The 16,706-nt window shown below is 41.4% G+C and overlaps 1 protein-coding gene across 1 annotated transcript; it reads left to right on the forward strand.

The window, feature by feature from the left end:
• On the forward strand, window positions 1,373–2,313 carry LOC102191259 (olfactory receptor 1440-like). Its single transcript, XM_013969949.2, is given in 3 exon segments — window positions 1,373–1,779; window positions 1,781–2,104; window positions 2,106–2,313. Coding segments are annotated over 3 exon segments (939 nt in total).

Here is a 16,706-nt window from a genome sequence, read left to right on the forward strand (position 1 = left end):
AATTATGTTATTTATCATAATTTTTTTACTGATTTCAAATTAACCACACTGTAGTCTGAGTCTTATCTGTGTGACCAGCCTTTTAAAATTCGCACTTTAAAAGTTTCTCCCAGGGACTTCATTGGCGGTCCAGTGGCTAAGACGCCACGCTCCCAACACAGGGGGCCTGGGTTTGACCCCTGGTCAGGGGACTAGAGCCCACGTACTGCAACTCAGACCCGGTACAGCCAAATTAATAAAAATAAATACTGAAAAAACTTTCTCACAAACCAAATGGATACTTCAAAATGATATTAAGAAGATATTATGTATTGACTCTGCTTTGTACACTACTTTATCTACAGCAGTTACTGTATGTAAACAGACCTAATTTAACTTCAAATAAATCTTATGAGGTAAGTTATTTATTATTTTTATAATAAATAAGTTATTACATTATATAAAGTTACATTATTATAAAGTTATTACATTATAAGTTATATAATTATTTTTCTAGCTTTCTGATGAAGTCAATTAAGTAGAAGGAGACCAATCTGTTTGGAGTCATAAAGCTCACAGTTGGCAGAGTCACACTCCAGAACACCTATGTAGTATCTAAGACCGTGTTTTTAGTCACTAAACTAAATACAGGAGTTATAATCTCATTAATAATATCCTAAAATTTCCCAAGTATCTTTTAAGAAGAAGTGAAGTCACTCAGTCGTGTCCGACTCTTTGCGACCCCGTGGACTATAGTCTACAAGGCTCCTCTGTCTATGGAATTTTCCAGGCAAGAATACTGGAGTGGGTTGCCATTTCCTTCTCCAGGGGATCTTCCCCATCCAGGGATCAAACCCAGGTCTCCTGCATTGCAGACAGACGCTTTACTGTCTGAGCCACCAAATCACCCATCTTTTAAGAAGGGCTTTCCAAACGTCACTATACGTTCTTTTGTCTTTGTGATAGGTAGGTGGGTTAATATTGAAAAGTGTAACATCCTCTTTTTAAATTTAAAAAAGTTAATTGGAGCATAACTGCTCCACGATGCGGTTTTCATTTCTGCTGCACAGCAGGTCTCAGCCGTCTGTGTCCATACATCCCTTCCTCCTGAGCCTCCTCAACCGTCTGCTACCCTGCCCTGCTGGGCCATCACAGCGCCAGGCTGAGCTCCCTGGGCTGCCCTCTTGTACATGTGGGAACTCCGGCACACAGAACGATCAGTTAGGGGCAAAGTTAACCAGGGTTATTGCTTTTAAGATTGTTCACTATTTCCCTCGATTCTGTGTTCGGTGTGGGTTGAAGGCAGTTTCTTCCCATGGACACTGGGGTAACAATTGACTTAAAGATTTATCCTTTTCCTACAGATCTGAGGACCCCACCCCACCCAAGGGTGATGGCTGGAGGAAGGAACAGTACAACAATCACAGAGTTCATTCTCTTGGGGTTCTCTGAGTTTCCACAGCTCACTGCTGTCCTCTTTTCAATATTCCCAGGGATCTACCTGGCGACAGTGTCTTGGAACCTGGGGCCCATCGTCCTCATCAGGATGGACTCCCGTTTGCACACGCCTATGTACTTTTTCCTCAGTAACCTGTCCTTGCTGGACACTTGCTATGTTTCCACCATAGCTCCTAGAACGCTCTCAGACTTCTTCAGGAAGCATAAACTCATCTCCTTTCTGGGGTGCGCCGTGCAGTACCTCTTGTTCTCTCGCCTGGGTCTGACTGAGTGCTGTCTGCTGGCAGCCATGGCTTATGCTCGCTACGTCGCCATCTGCAGCCCTCTGCTCTACACAGCAACCATGTCCCCCTCTCTGCGTGCAGATGGTGGCAGGATCTTGTATAACTGGATTCCTTGGCTCATTCGTTCAGTTGTGTGCCTTACTTCAGCTCCGCTTCTGTGGACCAAACATCATCAACCATTTCTTCTGCGACCTGCCCCAACTGCTAGCCTTATCCTGCTCGGACACCTTGTTCTTTCAAGTCATGACATCTGTGCTCACAGTCATCTTTGGGCTCATGTCTGTCTTGGTTATCATGATATCCTATGGCTACATTGTCGCCACCATTGTGAAGATCACTTCAGCTGAAGGCCGGTCCAAAGCCTTCAGCACTTGTGCCTCCCACGACAGCAGTGGTCCTCTTCTTCGGCTCGGGCATCTTTCTTTACATGTACCCAGATTCTGGCGGCTCCTCGAGCCAGAACAAGCTGGCGTCTGTCTTGTACACTGTTATAATCCCCATGCTAAATCCATTGATCTATAGCTTGCGGAACAAGGAAATCAAAGATGCCCTAAACGTGTGGAAGAAGAAACTCTTTTCCTGGTGTTACTGACTACGGGATTTATTTCAGCTGCACGCTATAGGAGAAATGTCAGCTAAAACATTGATCCACAACTCTCCTAACTGCAGAGTGAGTTATAATTACTATCATCTTCTGATGTAAACCCACGGCTGGTGCAAGGAGAGGACAACACATGAGAAGTATCTGGAAGTTCATTATCTCCATGCTTCATCAGTGATGGCCTAATATATCAATAGGTCAAGAAGTTATGGTGATGTGACTCTTCCACTTCAATGTTCCATTCCTTAGCATGTACTACCTCACGGACCAATGGTGCCAGTGGACCAAGTCGATCAAGGCTGCCAGGAGACCAGCAAGCCTCCCCATAGCATCTCACTTTAGGCAGGACAAGAATCACTATCAGTACTGAGCTCTTTGAAGAAAGAATTTCCTAACTCATTCTGTTAGTTCTCTCATTTACCCTATTCTTTCTGAAAATCATGAATTCATCACTTCATTTATGGACTTGTTCAAAGCAAAAATAAACATAAGAGATCAAAGATTTGTTAACTTCATACAAAAATACATTTGTTGCAACAAGAATGCTCAACAGGTCTGTCATATTTGAGATTTGGTTGATCAGTTGGCTTGTTAGAGACACTTAGACAATTTTTTAATCTTTTATTGCTATACAGTCATCTCTGTTCTTCCTTCTTCACTGTGTAACTGGAAAAGGGAATCAGAACATGGCCCTTTGCTGGTGAGATGATCCAGTGCCTGATTTTGGCACATCCAACAATGTCTTTATGTTACTTTTCTTGTTGCTTTGCTTTTTGAGTAGACCAAGTCTCCACTAGGAAGTTGTTTTTCCAATAATTAACAAGTGGAAAGTGGTTTGTAAAATTAGCTATAAGAAGCTGATACATGAGAAAAGTCTGGTAGATGCACTCTGGTGCTTGAGAAAGTCTAGATTCGTCTATTTCCCTCATAACCTTGGTTGGAACTGTTACAAGGTGCAGAGAAATACTCAAGTACTGAGGCTGGGACAGAAAGCACTCTTGTTTATTTTCTGGTAGGATTCTGATTTTCATAATCTTTAGGCCAGAAATAAAAAATATAATTCAGGAGACTATTCTTGGTAAAAGGCATTCTGTTCATTTTTCCTTTTATGTTCAGAAGGGAAAATTCAAAATCCCCAGGAATATTCATGTGGTAAGAACTAAAAGCAAGTGTTGGACACCTGTAGGCAGTACAGCTTGAAGTTTCTGCTTCTAGGACTCCATGTTCCTGAGTCCCAGAAAACTCTATGTTCCTGAGTTACAGTTATTGGATAGGATTTTGTCAAGGCAAGCTAGATATATAGGATGGTGGACATAGGTTTGATCTAATGTCCTTTTCAGCACTAACATCTATTAGTATCCCATTCAGATTTTCCTCAGCTTTAGCCTAATGACCAAGACTGGACTGGAGTTGAGACTAGACCGGAGTTAACAAAGAAAAGTAACTCCTGAAATGCCACATATTTTTCCCAGTTGGATCCTTAACATTTTTATGGCCAAATATAATTATGATCTCTGATATACCTGCTTAAAATCAATGTCACAGCCAGCAGAGAAGTTTCATTATGTAAAATTTCAAATTGCTTCAACTGCAAAAAACATGATCTTCATGAAAGAGTGATAAGGTCCTTAAATAAGAGGAGCCTATTTACACAGAATACCTGGGTACCTTTTATTCTGACCTTCAAATTACCAAAAGACATAGGTGTTTAGGACATAGAATCCCTGTGCAGGAATTTCTCAAGAATGATAAAGGTTCTGAGATTAATCAATCATGACAGAGGCTGAGTAATCAGATGAATTCCTAAGCAGTACTCTGTTCTTGTTTTTCTGTAACTACATGAGATGAACATTTTTTGTCTTGATGATCTTTTTAAAGAAACCAGGATAGTTTTCATAAATTTGTACTAGGGGAAAATAAAAGACGCCTGCTCCTTGGAAGGAAAGCTATGACAAACCTAGACAGTATATTAAAAAGCAGAGACATCATTTTGCCAACAAAGGTCTGTATAGTCAAAGCTATGGTTTTTCCAGTAGTCATGTACTGATTTGAGAGTTGGACCTTAAAGAAAGCTGGGCACTGAATAATTGATGCTTTTGAACTCTGGTGCTAGGGAAGACTCTTGAGAGTCCCTTGGTGGACTGCAAGGGCATCAGATCAGTATTGCTGAAAGGAAATACATACTGAATATCCACTGGAAAGATTGCTGCTGAAGCTGAAGTTCCAATACTTCCTTCTCCAGGAGATATTCCTGACCCAAGGATTGAACTTGCTCTCCTGCATTGCAGGTGGATTCTTTACTGAAAACGGAGAGAAAGGCAAATCGAAACTACAGTGAGGTACCACCAGTCAGAATGGCCATCATTAAAAAGTCTACAAATAACAAATGCTGAGAAGGATGTTGATAAAAGGGACCCCCTCCTGTATTGTTGATGGGAATGTAAGTTTGTGCAGCCACTGTGGAAAAGAGTATGGGGTGTCCTCAGAAAACTAAAACTAGAATTACCACATGATCCAGAAATCTCCCTCCTGGGCATATATCCAGACAAAATTATAAGTAAAAGAGATACATGGACTCCTATGTGCATAGCAGCCCTATACACAATAGCCACGGCATGGAAACAACCTAATTCCCATCAACAGAGGACCAGATGAAGAAGACGTGGTGCAGATACACCCTGGAATAGCACTCTGCCATGAAAAGAACAGAGCAGCGCCACTTGCAGAAACATGTGTGCAACCAGAGAGCACCACCCTAAGCAAAGTCAGTCAGGAATAATGCCCTGTGATGTCACTGATATGTGGAGTCTAAATGTGACACAGATGAGCCTATCTATGAAACAGAATTAAAGAGCCTCTGGATGAAAGTGAAAAAGGACAGTGAAAAAGCTGGCTTAAAACTCAACATCCAAAAATGAAGATCATGGCATCCGGTCCCATCACTTCATGGCAAAGAGATGGGTAAGCAATGGAAATAGTGACAGACTTTATTTTCTTGGACTCCAAAATCACTGCAGACAGTGACTACAGCCATGGGATTTAAAGATTGCTCCTTGGAAGAAAAGCTATGACCAACCTACAGATCATATTAAAAAGAAGAGACATTACTTTGCCAACAAAGGTCCCTCTAGTCAAAGCTATGGTTTTTCCAGTAGTCATGTATGGATGTGAGAGTTGGACCATAAAGAAGACTGAGAGCCAAAGAGCTGATGCTTCTGAACTGTGGTGTTGGAGAAGACTCTTGAGAGTCTCTCAGACTGCAAGGAAATCCAACCAGTCCATCCTAAAGGAGATCAGTCCTGAATATTCATTGGAAGGACTGAGGCTGAAGTTGAAGCTCCAATACTTTGGCCACCTGATGTGAAGAACTGACTCATTGGCAAAGGCCCTGATGCTGGAAAAGATTGAAGGCGGGAGGAGAAGGGGACAACAGAGGATGAGATGGTTGGATGGCATCACCGACTCAATGGACATGAGTTTGAGCAAGCTCCGTGAGATGGTGAAGGACAGGGAGGCCTGGCGCCCTGCAGTCCATGGGGTCACAAGGCATGCATGCTAAGCCGCTCCAGTTGTGTCTGGCTGTCTGCAACCCTATGGACTGCAGCCTGCCAGGCTCCTCTGTCCATGGGATTCTCCAGGCAAGAGTACTGGAGTGGGTTGCTGTGCCCTCCGCCAGGAGATCTTCCCGACCCAGGGGTGGAACCCACGTCCCTCAGGTCTGCCTGCATTGGCAGGTGGGTTCTCTACCACTAGCATTACCTGGGAAGCTCACTTTAGCATAGAGAACTAAATTCAAAATCCTATGAGAAACCATAATGAATATTCCAAAAATGTATATGTATGTATAACAGAATTGCTTTGCTGTACAGAAGTAATTAACACAGCAGTGTAAATCAACTATATTTCAATAAATGAAATGTATGAGTTTCAGACCCTTACAGTCTATGCTTAGCCTAGCACCTTGGGCGTGGACTCCCCAGAGAGAGACTTCACAAGCACTTTGTCCAGCCCAGCAGCACTGACCAGCTCCTCTCCTTGGTGAATGAGGTGCAGAGTTCTCACAGAGCCTTAGGGAATGGATAATGGGAGATCACTTGTGAGCTCCCCTAGAAAGTCAGTGGTATTATTAGCAGCTGCTTCTGGTGCCAGGATTGTGTGCTTTTTTTTATTGCACTCTTCTGTGTTCTTCTAGCTTCCCTTGTATTTATTTTAAATTAAGTTGAAAAGAATCAAGGGCAGAGAAGTGCCTGAGAAGGGTAGAGTGGAGCTAGAAAAACAAGCCCCTGAAGCCTTGCTTACTGTCTACCCGCTGGCTGCTGTACTGTGCTTAGACAGGACATTCAGATTCCTTTTAGCCGTTCAAAAGTTGCCAAGAGCATCTTCTGACTATGTCTTATAAATTCACCAGAGAGATTTATATTTGGAGTTGATGAAAATAACCTCTGATACATAGTTGAAGAAAAGCCTCCAAACCATGCAAAGCAGGACCACGAAGGCTCATTCCATGAACTCACATGCCTTGTGACTGCAGTAATAAAGGCGCTCTCTTATTTAGATCATTCTGTCTGATCTCACCATTGGGAGAGAGGACTGTCCCATCCAGAATGGATGGATAAAGATAAAAAGGAAGTCCGTGACATGGGTATATTCATAAACAGAGAGAAGCAAGACTTGACAGGTAGCCTTGGAAAGTAAATAGAAGAAAGGGAGTTATTGATGGAGCCACACCCTGATGAGACTGCAGGTGAATAGCTTTATCCTTGGAAGGGAAGACAAATTATTTATTCGAAATAGGCATGACTGTTGTAAGAATGAGTACTGGTACTGATAAACTTAGGGGCCAGAATAAGCCTAAGGGACTTGATTGTCATGGAAAACAATGGTAAAGGCAACCATTAAGAGGAATACATGTGCTCCAGTCTAGAACTGCAGGATTAAGACTCCGTACACCGTCTGCAGCAGCGCCTGTTGTTCCAGGTTTTCCCTGACGCTGTCTCCGTCACCACAGGTACTTGGGGGAAAAATACAAAACCCTGAACTCCATAAGCATGTGTTACTCTCCTTTATTCTCACAGCTGTGACACTTGTGTCTCTCTGTGGGGGATCAAGGACACATATCATCCCAAATAACAGACGAAGGACTGACGCTTAGAGACTGCGGCACACTGCCCAAAATTACAGTGGGAATGCAAGGAGACCGCCAGTGTGCATAGGGGGCCTTTTCTTGAGTGATGGAAATGTTCTAAAAGTGGATTGTGGGGATGATGCCAGTCTACTAAAATTATTGCACACTTAAAATGGATGGATTTATGATTTGTGAGCTATACTTTAACAAAACTCTTGAAAATAAAAATAAAATGAGAAGAAAAAAATAAATTTCTTGAAGCAAGACCTGGTTAAAAGACTGTGACAATGTCCTGTTCTATTCTGAACCACAGAAATGAGCTTAGAATAAGTCTTCAGTCAGCAGGCCCGACAGGTATTCACACATTCTTCTGTTTAGCCAGCATTTAGTGGACACTTCCTAACGGGCTAAGCGATGAGAGAGAATGGGTAATCACACTGGGGCTTCCCTGGGGCCTCGGTGGGGCGGAATCCACCTGCCAGTGCAGGAGACGTGCAGGAGACCAGGCTTCGATCCCTGGGTTGGAAAGGTTCCCTGGAGAAGGAAATGGCAATCCACTCCACTATTCTTGCCTGGAAAATCTCATGGAGCCTGGTGTGCAGTCACAAAGAGTCAGACATAAGTGAGTGACTAAACAGCAACAACTTCCCCAGGAATTTCACTCTCTAGTAGGGGACATGATGTAAAAATAAATAATTTCAATGCGATGTGATAAAATGCAAAATTAATAGTACATGTAAAGAATGTGACATTTTTGAATCCTGCCTGTGATGTTCAAGGAGTTCATGATCTGAGCCACAGTCAGCTCCTGGTCTTGTTTTTGTTGACTGTATAGAGCTTTTCCGTCTTTGGCTGCAAAGAATATAATCAATCTGATTCCCATATTGACCATCTGGGGATGTCCACGTGTAGTCTTCTCTTGAGTCATTGGAGAGGGTGTTTGCTATGAGCAGTGAGTTCTCTTGGCAAAACTCTATTAGCCTTTGCCCTGCTTCTTCCAAGCCCAACCTCGCCTGTTATTCGAGGGATCTGACTTCCTACTTTTGCATTCCAATCCCTATGATGAAAAGAACAACTTTTTTGGGTATTAGTTCTAGAAGGTCTCGTAGATCTTCATAGAACCATTCAACTTCAGCTTCTTCAGTGTTACTGGTTGGAGCATAGACTTGGGTTACCATGATATTGAATGGTTTGCCTTGGAAACGAACAGAGATCATTGTGTCATTTTTTGAGATTGCATCCAAGTACTGCATTTCAGAATCTTTTGTTGATTATGATGGCTACTCCATTTCCTCTAAGGGATTCCTGCCCACAGTAGTAGATATAATGGTCATCTGAGTTAAATTCACCCATTCCAGTCCATCCTAGTTCACTGATTCCTAAAATGCCAGTGTTCACTCTTGCCATCTCCTGTTTGACCATTTCCAATTTGCCTTGATTCATGGACCTAACATTCCAGGTTCCTATGCAATATTGCTCTTTACAGCATCGGACTTTACTTCCATTACCAGTCACATCCACAACTGGGCGTTGTTTTCACTTTGGCTCTGTCTCTTCATTCTTTCGGAGAAGGCAATGGCGCCCCACTCTAGTACTCTTGCCTGGAAAATCCTATGGATGGAGGAGCCTGGTAGGTTGCAGTCCATGAGGTCGCTAAGAGTTGGACACAACTGAGCGACTTCACTTTCACTTTCCACTTTCATGCATTGGAGAAGGAAATGGCAAGCCACTCCAGTGTTCTTGCCTGGAGAATCCCAGGGACAGAGGTGCCTGGTGGGAGGCTGTCTATGGGGTTGCACAGAGTTGGACACGACTGGGGCAACTTAGCAGCAGCGGCAGCAGCTTCATTCTTTCTGGAGTTATTTCTCCACTCTTCTCCTTATTGAAAAGTTCAGATTTAAAATGAAGAAAATAGGGAAAACCACTAGACCATTCAGATATGACCGAAATCAAATCCCTTACAGATTATACAGTGGAAGTGAGAAATAGATTCAAGGGATTAGATCTGACAGAGTGCTTGAAGAACTATGGACAGAGGTTCGTGAAATTGTACAGGAAACAGGGAGCAAGACCATCCCCAAGGAAAAGAAATGGAAAAAGGCAAAATGGCTGTCTGAGGAGGCCTTACAAATAGCTGAGAAAAGAAGAGAAGCAAAAGGCAAAGGAGAAAAAGAAAGATATACTCATTTAAATGCCAAGTTCCAAAGAGTAGCAAGGAGAGATAAGAAAGACTTCCTCAGTGACTTCTGCAAAGAAATAGAGGAAAACAATAGAATAGGAAAGACTAGAGATCTCTTCAAGAAAATTAGAGATACCAAGGGAACATTTCATGCAAAGATGGGCTCAGTAAAGGAGAGAAATGGTATGGACCTAACAGAAGCATTTTAAGTATATTAAGAAGAGGTGTCAAGAATACAAAGAAGAACTATGCAAGAAAGATCTTCATGACCCAGATAACCATGATGGTTCGATCACTCACCTAGAGCCAGACATCCTGAAGTGTGAAGTCAAGTGGGCCTTAGTAAGCATCACTAGGAACAAAGCTAGTGGAGGTGATGGAATTCCAGTGGAGCTATTTCAAATCCTGAAAGATGATGCTGTGAAAGTGCTGCACTCAATATGCCAGCAAATTTGGAAAACTCAGCAGTGGTCACAGGACTGGAAAAGGCCAGTTTTCATTTCAATCTCAAAGAAAGGCAATGCCAAAGAATATTCAAACTACCACACAATTGCACTGATCTCACACACTAGCAAAGTAATGCTCAAAATTCTCCAAGCTACATCCATACCATCTTCCATAGTGTCTGTATCAATTTACAGGGGTAGGATGGGGAGGGAGATAGGAGGGAGTTTCAAAAGGGAGGGGATATATGTATACCTATGGCTGATTCATGTTGAGATTTGACAGAAAACATCAAAATTCTGTAAAGCTATTATCCTTCAATAAAAAATAAATTAATTAAAAAAAACATTTTCCAAGCTAGGCTTCAACAGTACATAAATCATAAACTTCCATATGTTCAAGCTGGATTTAGAAAAGGCATAGAAACCAGAGATAGAATTTCCAACAGTCTTTGGGTCATTGAAAAAGCAAGAGAGTTCCAGAAAAACATCTACTTCTGTTTTATTGACTATGCCAAAGCCTTTGACTATGCAGATCATAACAAACTTTGGAAAATTCTTAAATAACTCCAGAACACCTTACCTGCCTCTTGAGAAATGTGTATTCAGGTCAAGAAGTAACAGTTTGAATGGGACATGGAACAACAGACTGGTTCCAAATTGGGAAAGGAGAAAGTCAAAGCTGTATATTGTCATCCTGCTTATTTAACTTATATGCAGAGTACATCACGAGAACTGCCAGGCTGGATGAAGCACAAGCTAGAATCAAGACCGCCAGGAATAATAGCAATAACCTCAGATACATAGATGACACCATCCTTATGGCAGAAAGCAAAGAACTTATGAGCCTCTTGTTGAAAGTGAAAGAGGAGAGTGAAAAAGTTGACTTAAAGCTCGACATTCAGAAAACGAAGATCATGTCATCTGGTCCCATCACTTCATGGGAAATAGATGGGAAAACAGTGGAAACAGTGGCTGACTTTATTTTTGGGGGCTCCAAAATCACTGCAGATAGTGACATCAGCCATGAAATTAAAAGATCCTTGCTCCTTGGAAGGAAAGTTATGACCAACCTAGACAACATATTAAAAAGCAGACATTACTTTGCCAGCAAAGGTCCATCTAGTCAAGGCTATGGTTTTTCCAGTAGTCATGTATGGATGTGAGAGTTGGGTCATAAAGAAAGCTGAGTGCTGAAGAATTGATGCTTTTGAACTGTGGTGTTGGCAAAGACTCTTGAGGGTCCCTTGGACTGCAAGGAGATCCAACTAACTTGACCTTGGTTGATCAACTTAACTTGATCCTCTAGTCAATCCTAGAGGAAATCGGTCCTGAATAGTCTTTGGAAGGACTGAAGCCGAAGCTGAAGCTGAAACTCCAATACTTTGGCCACGTGACGCAAAGTGCTGGTTCACTGGAAAAGACCCCGATGCTGGGACAGATTGAAGGCAGGAGGAGAAGGGGATGACAGAGGATGAGATGGTTGGATGGAATCAAAGAGTCAATGGACATGAGTTTGAGTGAGCTCACATGTCAGAATAGCCCTTATAAAAAAAGGCAACAAATATCAAGTGTTGATGAAGATGTGGAGAAAAGGGAACGTTTGTGCCCTGTTGGTGGGAACATAAGTTGGTGAAATCCACTATGGAAAACATATGATGGTTCCTCAAAATATTAAAAACAGATCTACCAAAAGATCTAGCAATTCCACTTCTGGGCATTTTTATGAAGAAAACAAAAACATTAAGTCAAAATGTTGCATGCACCTCAAAGTTCATGGCAGCATTATTTACAGTAGCCAAGATATGGAAGCAAGCTAAGAGTCCATCAAAATACAGGATATATTGAATAGATTGGATATATCCCAAAATTTGGATATACTAGATATATCTAAAATATAATGGATAAAAATGTGACATATATATGCAAATATGTGTAATGGAATAGTACTCAGTCACAAAAAAGATGAACCTTTCACTTCACGACAACCTGAATGGACCTAGAGGGTATTACACTAAGTGGAATAAGTCAGGGGAAGACAAATACTATATAATTTCACTTATTTATAAAATCTAAAAATACCAAATGAACAAATGTAAGAAAACAAACAAAAAAAAGACTCATAGATACAGAGAACAAGTTGGTGGTTTCCATAGGAGGGGGATGAACCGAATAGATGAGGGAGATTAAGAAGTGTAAACTTTCAGCTATAAAATAAGTGTCATGCTATGTAATGTGCAGCATCAGGAATGTAGGCATTAACATTGTAATAACTTTGCATGGTGACAGGCGGTAACTAGACTTATAGTGGCGACCATTTTGCAGTGTTTAAAAGAGCAAATTATTATGTTGTACAACTGAAACTAAAATAATATTGTAAATCAATTATATTTCAATAATCAATTAGTAAAGAGAAATATTATACGACACTTATGTTTACGGTGATGATTGTAAATCACTTAAATATGCATTATAACAAGCTGAGTAAGACATATATATACATATAATATTCTGAAAACACAATATTCAGAAAAGACAGCAGAAATCCATCCATAAAGAAAGGTTTTACATTAAGGTGATGTAAGATGCATTCCTATTCTAGCGATTCATTGGCCTAAAAAAGCTTTCTAAGCATGAATCACCCATGAAGAGAAGGTGGAATCAGCAGGAGAATCTGCCATGGTCTCCACTGCCACATGCGCCAGGGAACAATTGCCTGGACAGGTTAATCAGCCGTCCTCTTTCCACTTTGGATCCTAAGGCGGCATTTAAGAGAACTCCTGGTGAAAGTGCCTCTCTTATCAAGGCTGGCCAGGAGACTGCACGGACAAAGAAGTCTGGAGGGGGATGGTCCTCCCGTAGGAATGTTCCTTTAGAAGACGGTTGATAATAAGTGTTCAATGCCTTTCTTAGGAATCTAGGGCTTAGAAACTGTCCAGACCAGGAAGGGGCAGCGAGCTCTGCCAGATTTCCCAGGTGCCAGTGAAATAAACAGCCACCAGCGGCCACCCGTTCTTCAAACATCTGGGTGGGAATTGTGGTCACTGGCAGCCTGGAGCACAGGGTAACGGTGCTCAGTGACCCCGACTCCTGGTTTGGAAGCCTTCTTCCTTCACAAAGCCATGTCTTCCACTATTGGCCTGTCTCTCTCTTTTCAAACTTGCTCAGAGCTCAGGTCCTTTCTACTAGGAAGTAATATGTTTCCCTTCAATGGGGAATTTTAACAGAAGCAAGACTATGCAGCTAGCTGAATAATACCTTGCACTGGGAACTTGCTGTTGTCTGGGGAGTTCACTGCAACTTCTTTTACTACCTGATGCCCAATGTCATGGTTTGAAAAGTTGGTGTTTGTCAAGAGCTGCATGAGGACGTCCCTGGTGGTCCAGGGTTTAAGACTCCATGCCTCTCTACGGAGGGGTGTGAGTTCCATCCCTGGCTGGGGAACTAAGATCCTGTGTGCCGCAGGGCATGGCCCAAAAAATAAAAGCTGCATGTGTGTATTAAGTAATAATTAATTCACTTAGGCCTGGGTTTGATCCCTGGGTTGGGAAGATCCCCTGGAGAAGGGAATGGCAACCCACTCTAGTATTTGTGTCTGGAGAATTCCATGGACAGAGGAGCTTGGTGGGCTACAGTCCATGGGGTCGAAAAGAGTCCGACAGGACTGAGTGACTGACACTTTCACTGTAATGTAATTAAAACGATAGTTGGTTTTCCATTCCCTTAGCACTGTAGCTCAGTAGCAAGGATTTTAGAGTTTACAAGACTTGGTGCAAATTCACAGCACTGCCACTCACTAGCTGCCCGACCTTGGACAAGTTACTTGGCTTCTCCACACCTAGTCTTCCCGAAAGAAACAGGCCCAGAGGGTTGGGTGAGGGTAAATAAGGTGTGAGTGGAAAAGTGACCATTTACCATCAGTTCAGTTCAGTCGCTCAGTCGTGTCCGACTCTTTGCGACCCCATGAATCGCAGCACGCCAGGCCTCCCTGTCCATCACCATTTCCCTGAGTTCACTCAGACTCCTAACCTTTATGCTTTAAACGAGTCGCGGTAGTGTAGCGGTTAGGCAGGCAGGCAGTCTAGGGTCCGGAGGTCAGGAGTTCGAATCCCCATCCATTTAACATAATAAAAGGTAAACTGCACCACGAGGTAATGTACTTCTAGCCCAAAGAAAGACTCTTGAGCTCTCAGCGATCCTGCGTTATTCTTGTCCTGTCTAAAACGCTGGCATCGAGGATAGCTGTGCAGTCCTACTGTCCACAAGCCCACAGCATTCATGGTATGCTTGGAAATAATCAGCGGGAGTGGCTTCCGATATGCTTAGGCACCCTTTTATTTCTTACTTCTTCAGAATCCCCGATCGGTATTCCAACTGGAAAAATTTATTTGTGTTTCTAATCTGACAACGTTTTTTTCCTTCTCTTCGTGTCCTTAGCACACAGAGGAAACTGATCACTTTGTGATCATTCACCATTTCTTAAGACACTGGCTTAGCAAGATCAACTTGCTTGTGTCTCAAACAACCATTTACATGATTTCTTATTTCTTCTGGTTGTTTAGAACATGAAAAAAAAATATCAGGGAGAGTGACAGTATTCAGGGAACGTTTATTTCTCCTCTAAGAAAAAATCTTTGTTGTCATTGTTCATTCGCTAAGTCTTGTCTGACTCTTTGCGACCCCATGGACTGTAGCATGCCAGGGTTCCTTGTCTTTCACTATCTCCCAGAGTTTGCTCAGATTCACGTCCACTGAGTCAGTGACGTCGCCTTTAAGAAAGGCTTTTTAAACAGTAATTTTAATTATGATTAACAACAATAATAAGAACCCACAGTATCAACTTAAATGATAGTAACATATAATAACTTTTACCAAGACGCACTAAATCATTCTACAAAGCCTAGTTGAAAAATAAAATGGCTTACTCAATTAAAAACTAGTCTACAATGATACCAAATATTTTATTTGATTGACTTCTTTTTCCGGAATAGACTGATTGTCTACAGGTTTTAGAACAATGACTTCACAGCTACAAAATGTTATCATCAACTCTATTCATTTCAGAAAATGCTGGTGAATTTTTATTGGGAGCATTTGATTCTCAGTGGATGCCTATAGAGAATGAGACTTCTAAACTCATATAATTAACAGTAGAAGCGAGAATAGAAATGAAATATTTGTTGCTGGACACATAAGATTTTACCTCATTTTCAAAAAAGGTAATTCCTAAGTCATTTGAAATAGTTAAGCACATTTTATGAGTTTAAAATACATGTGATCATTATATCATAAAATAATAGAAAAATTCAACTACATCAATTTCTGCACATTCAGTGTTGTCTAGGGACCAATATTCATGGTTAGGGGGCAACAGTGCGTGAAAATATCTGTGGTCTTCAGGAAATTAAAGCCTAGCTTGGGAAATCATTGTATGTTATCTATTTGTCATTAAAAAAGCAAGATAAAAAATTCCTGGAGTTTTAATATAAATTGAGTCATGGAGAAGAGGTAAATAAAGGAACATTTATTGAAAGACTATTCTGTCCAAGATAATTTAATAATAATATTTATTAGTAACCAAAATAAAGCAATTTTCTACCCTGTTCCAAGAACTGTGTAGGGAACTATAGGTATATGAACTCATACTATCTTTACTGTGACCCTACTACCACTCATGATATCCATGCAGGATAATGGAGCTGTGTTTTCAGGTACATTGTTGTGATATAATTATAGGAAACAACTTTTTTGAACTTACAATGAGTTAGAGAATCAAAAATAAAATGAGGAGAAAACCAAATATATATGTATATATAGTATTTATTTTTAATTTGGATTTTTATGTATTCTGCCAGTTTATAGAAATGCATATTTATATATTGATATAACATATTGACATATTGATCTCATACCATGTAAACTTTTTGAATGCATATTAGTTCTAAGGGTTTTTGGTAGACTCTAGACACATCTCATTCCCCGTTAACTGAAGGCACATCCTAGCTTTTTGTTTGGAGAATATAATTCCCATTTCAGAGAGTAAGCAATTTTTGTACACAGTTTCAGAAGGGACAGTTGAATAAATTACAAGTCCAGAAATATTTGTTATTGCTACATTGCTTGGCTCAGCCACTAAACTAAACCTCAGGGTGGTACACTGTTACGTTAATGGACACCAGTGAGTCACAACGCCTTATCCCCATGCCCTTGCATAGTCCCCTTCCACAGTGAGTCACTGCTTGGCCATGTGACTGGCTTGGACCAAGGCAGCATCACATTTGACACAAGAGGAGGCCTGATGAGTGCTTGTCCTTGGGACTGGCTCTCTTGGAATCCTGAGGTCACACTCAGAAGAGTCTAGGGTGAAAGGCAGATGGAGAGAGAATCTCAGGTATCTCAACCATTCAGCCATCCCCGGTGAGCCCCAAAACATTTGAGGTCATCTCAGACCATCCAGGCCATTGATGAATGCAGCCACATTAGAGTTCCAAGTGAAACCCACAGATGCTCCAAGAAAAAACGTGAGAGATGATGAATTGTTGGTGTTCAAGTCAATAAGCTTGAAGCAGTTTGTTACACATCAGTGCATAACTGATACATTAGATATTTTTTGCTGCTGCTTAGTAGGTAAGTCCTG

This window comes from Capra hircus, chromosome 15 (genome assembly GCF_001704415.2).
Source record: "Capra hircus breed San Clemente chromosome 15, ASM170441v1, whole genome shotgun sequence".
NCBI classification, from domain to species: Eukaryota; Metazoa; Chordata; class Mammalia; order Artiodactyla; family Bovidae; genus Capra; species Capra hircus.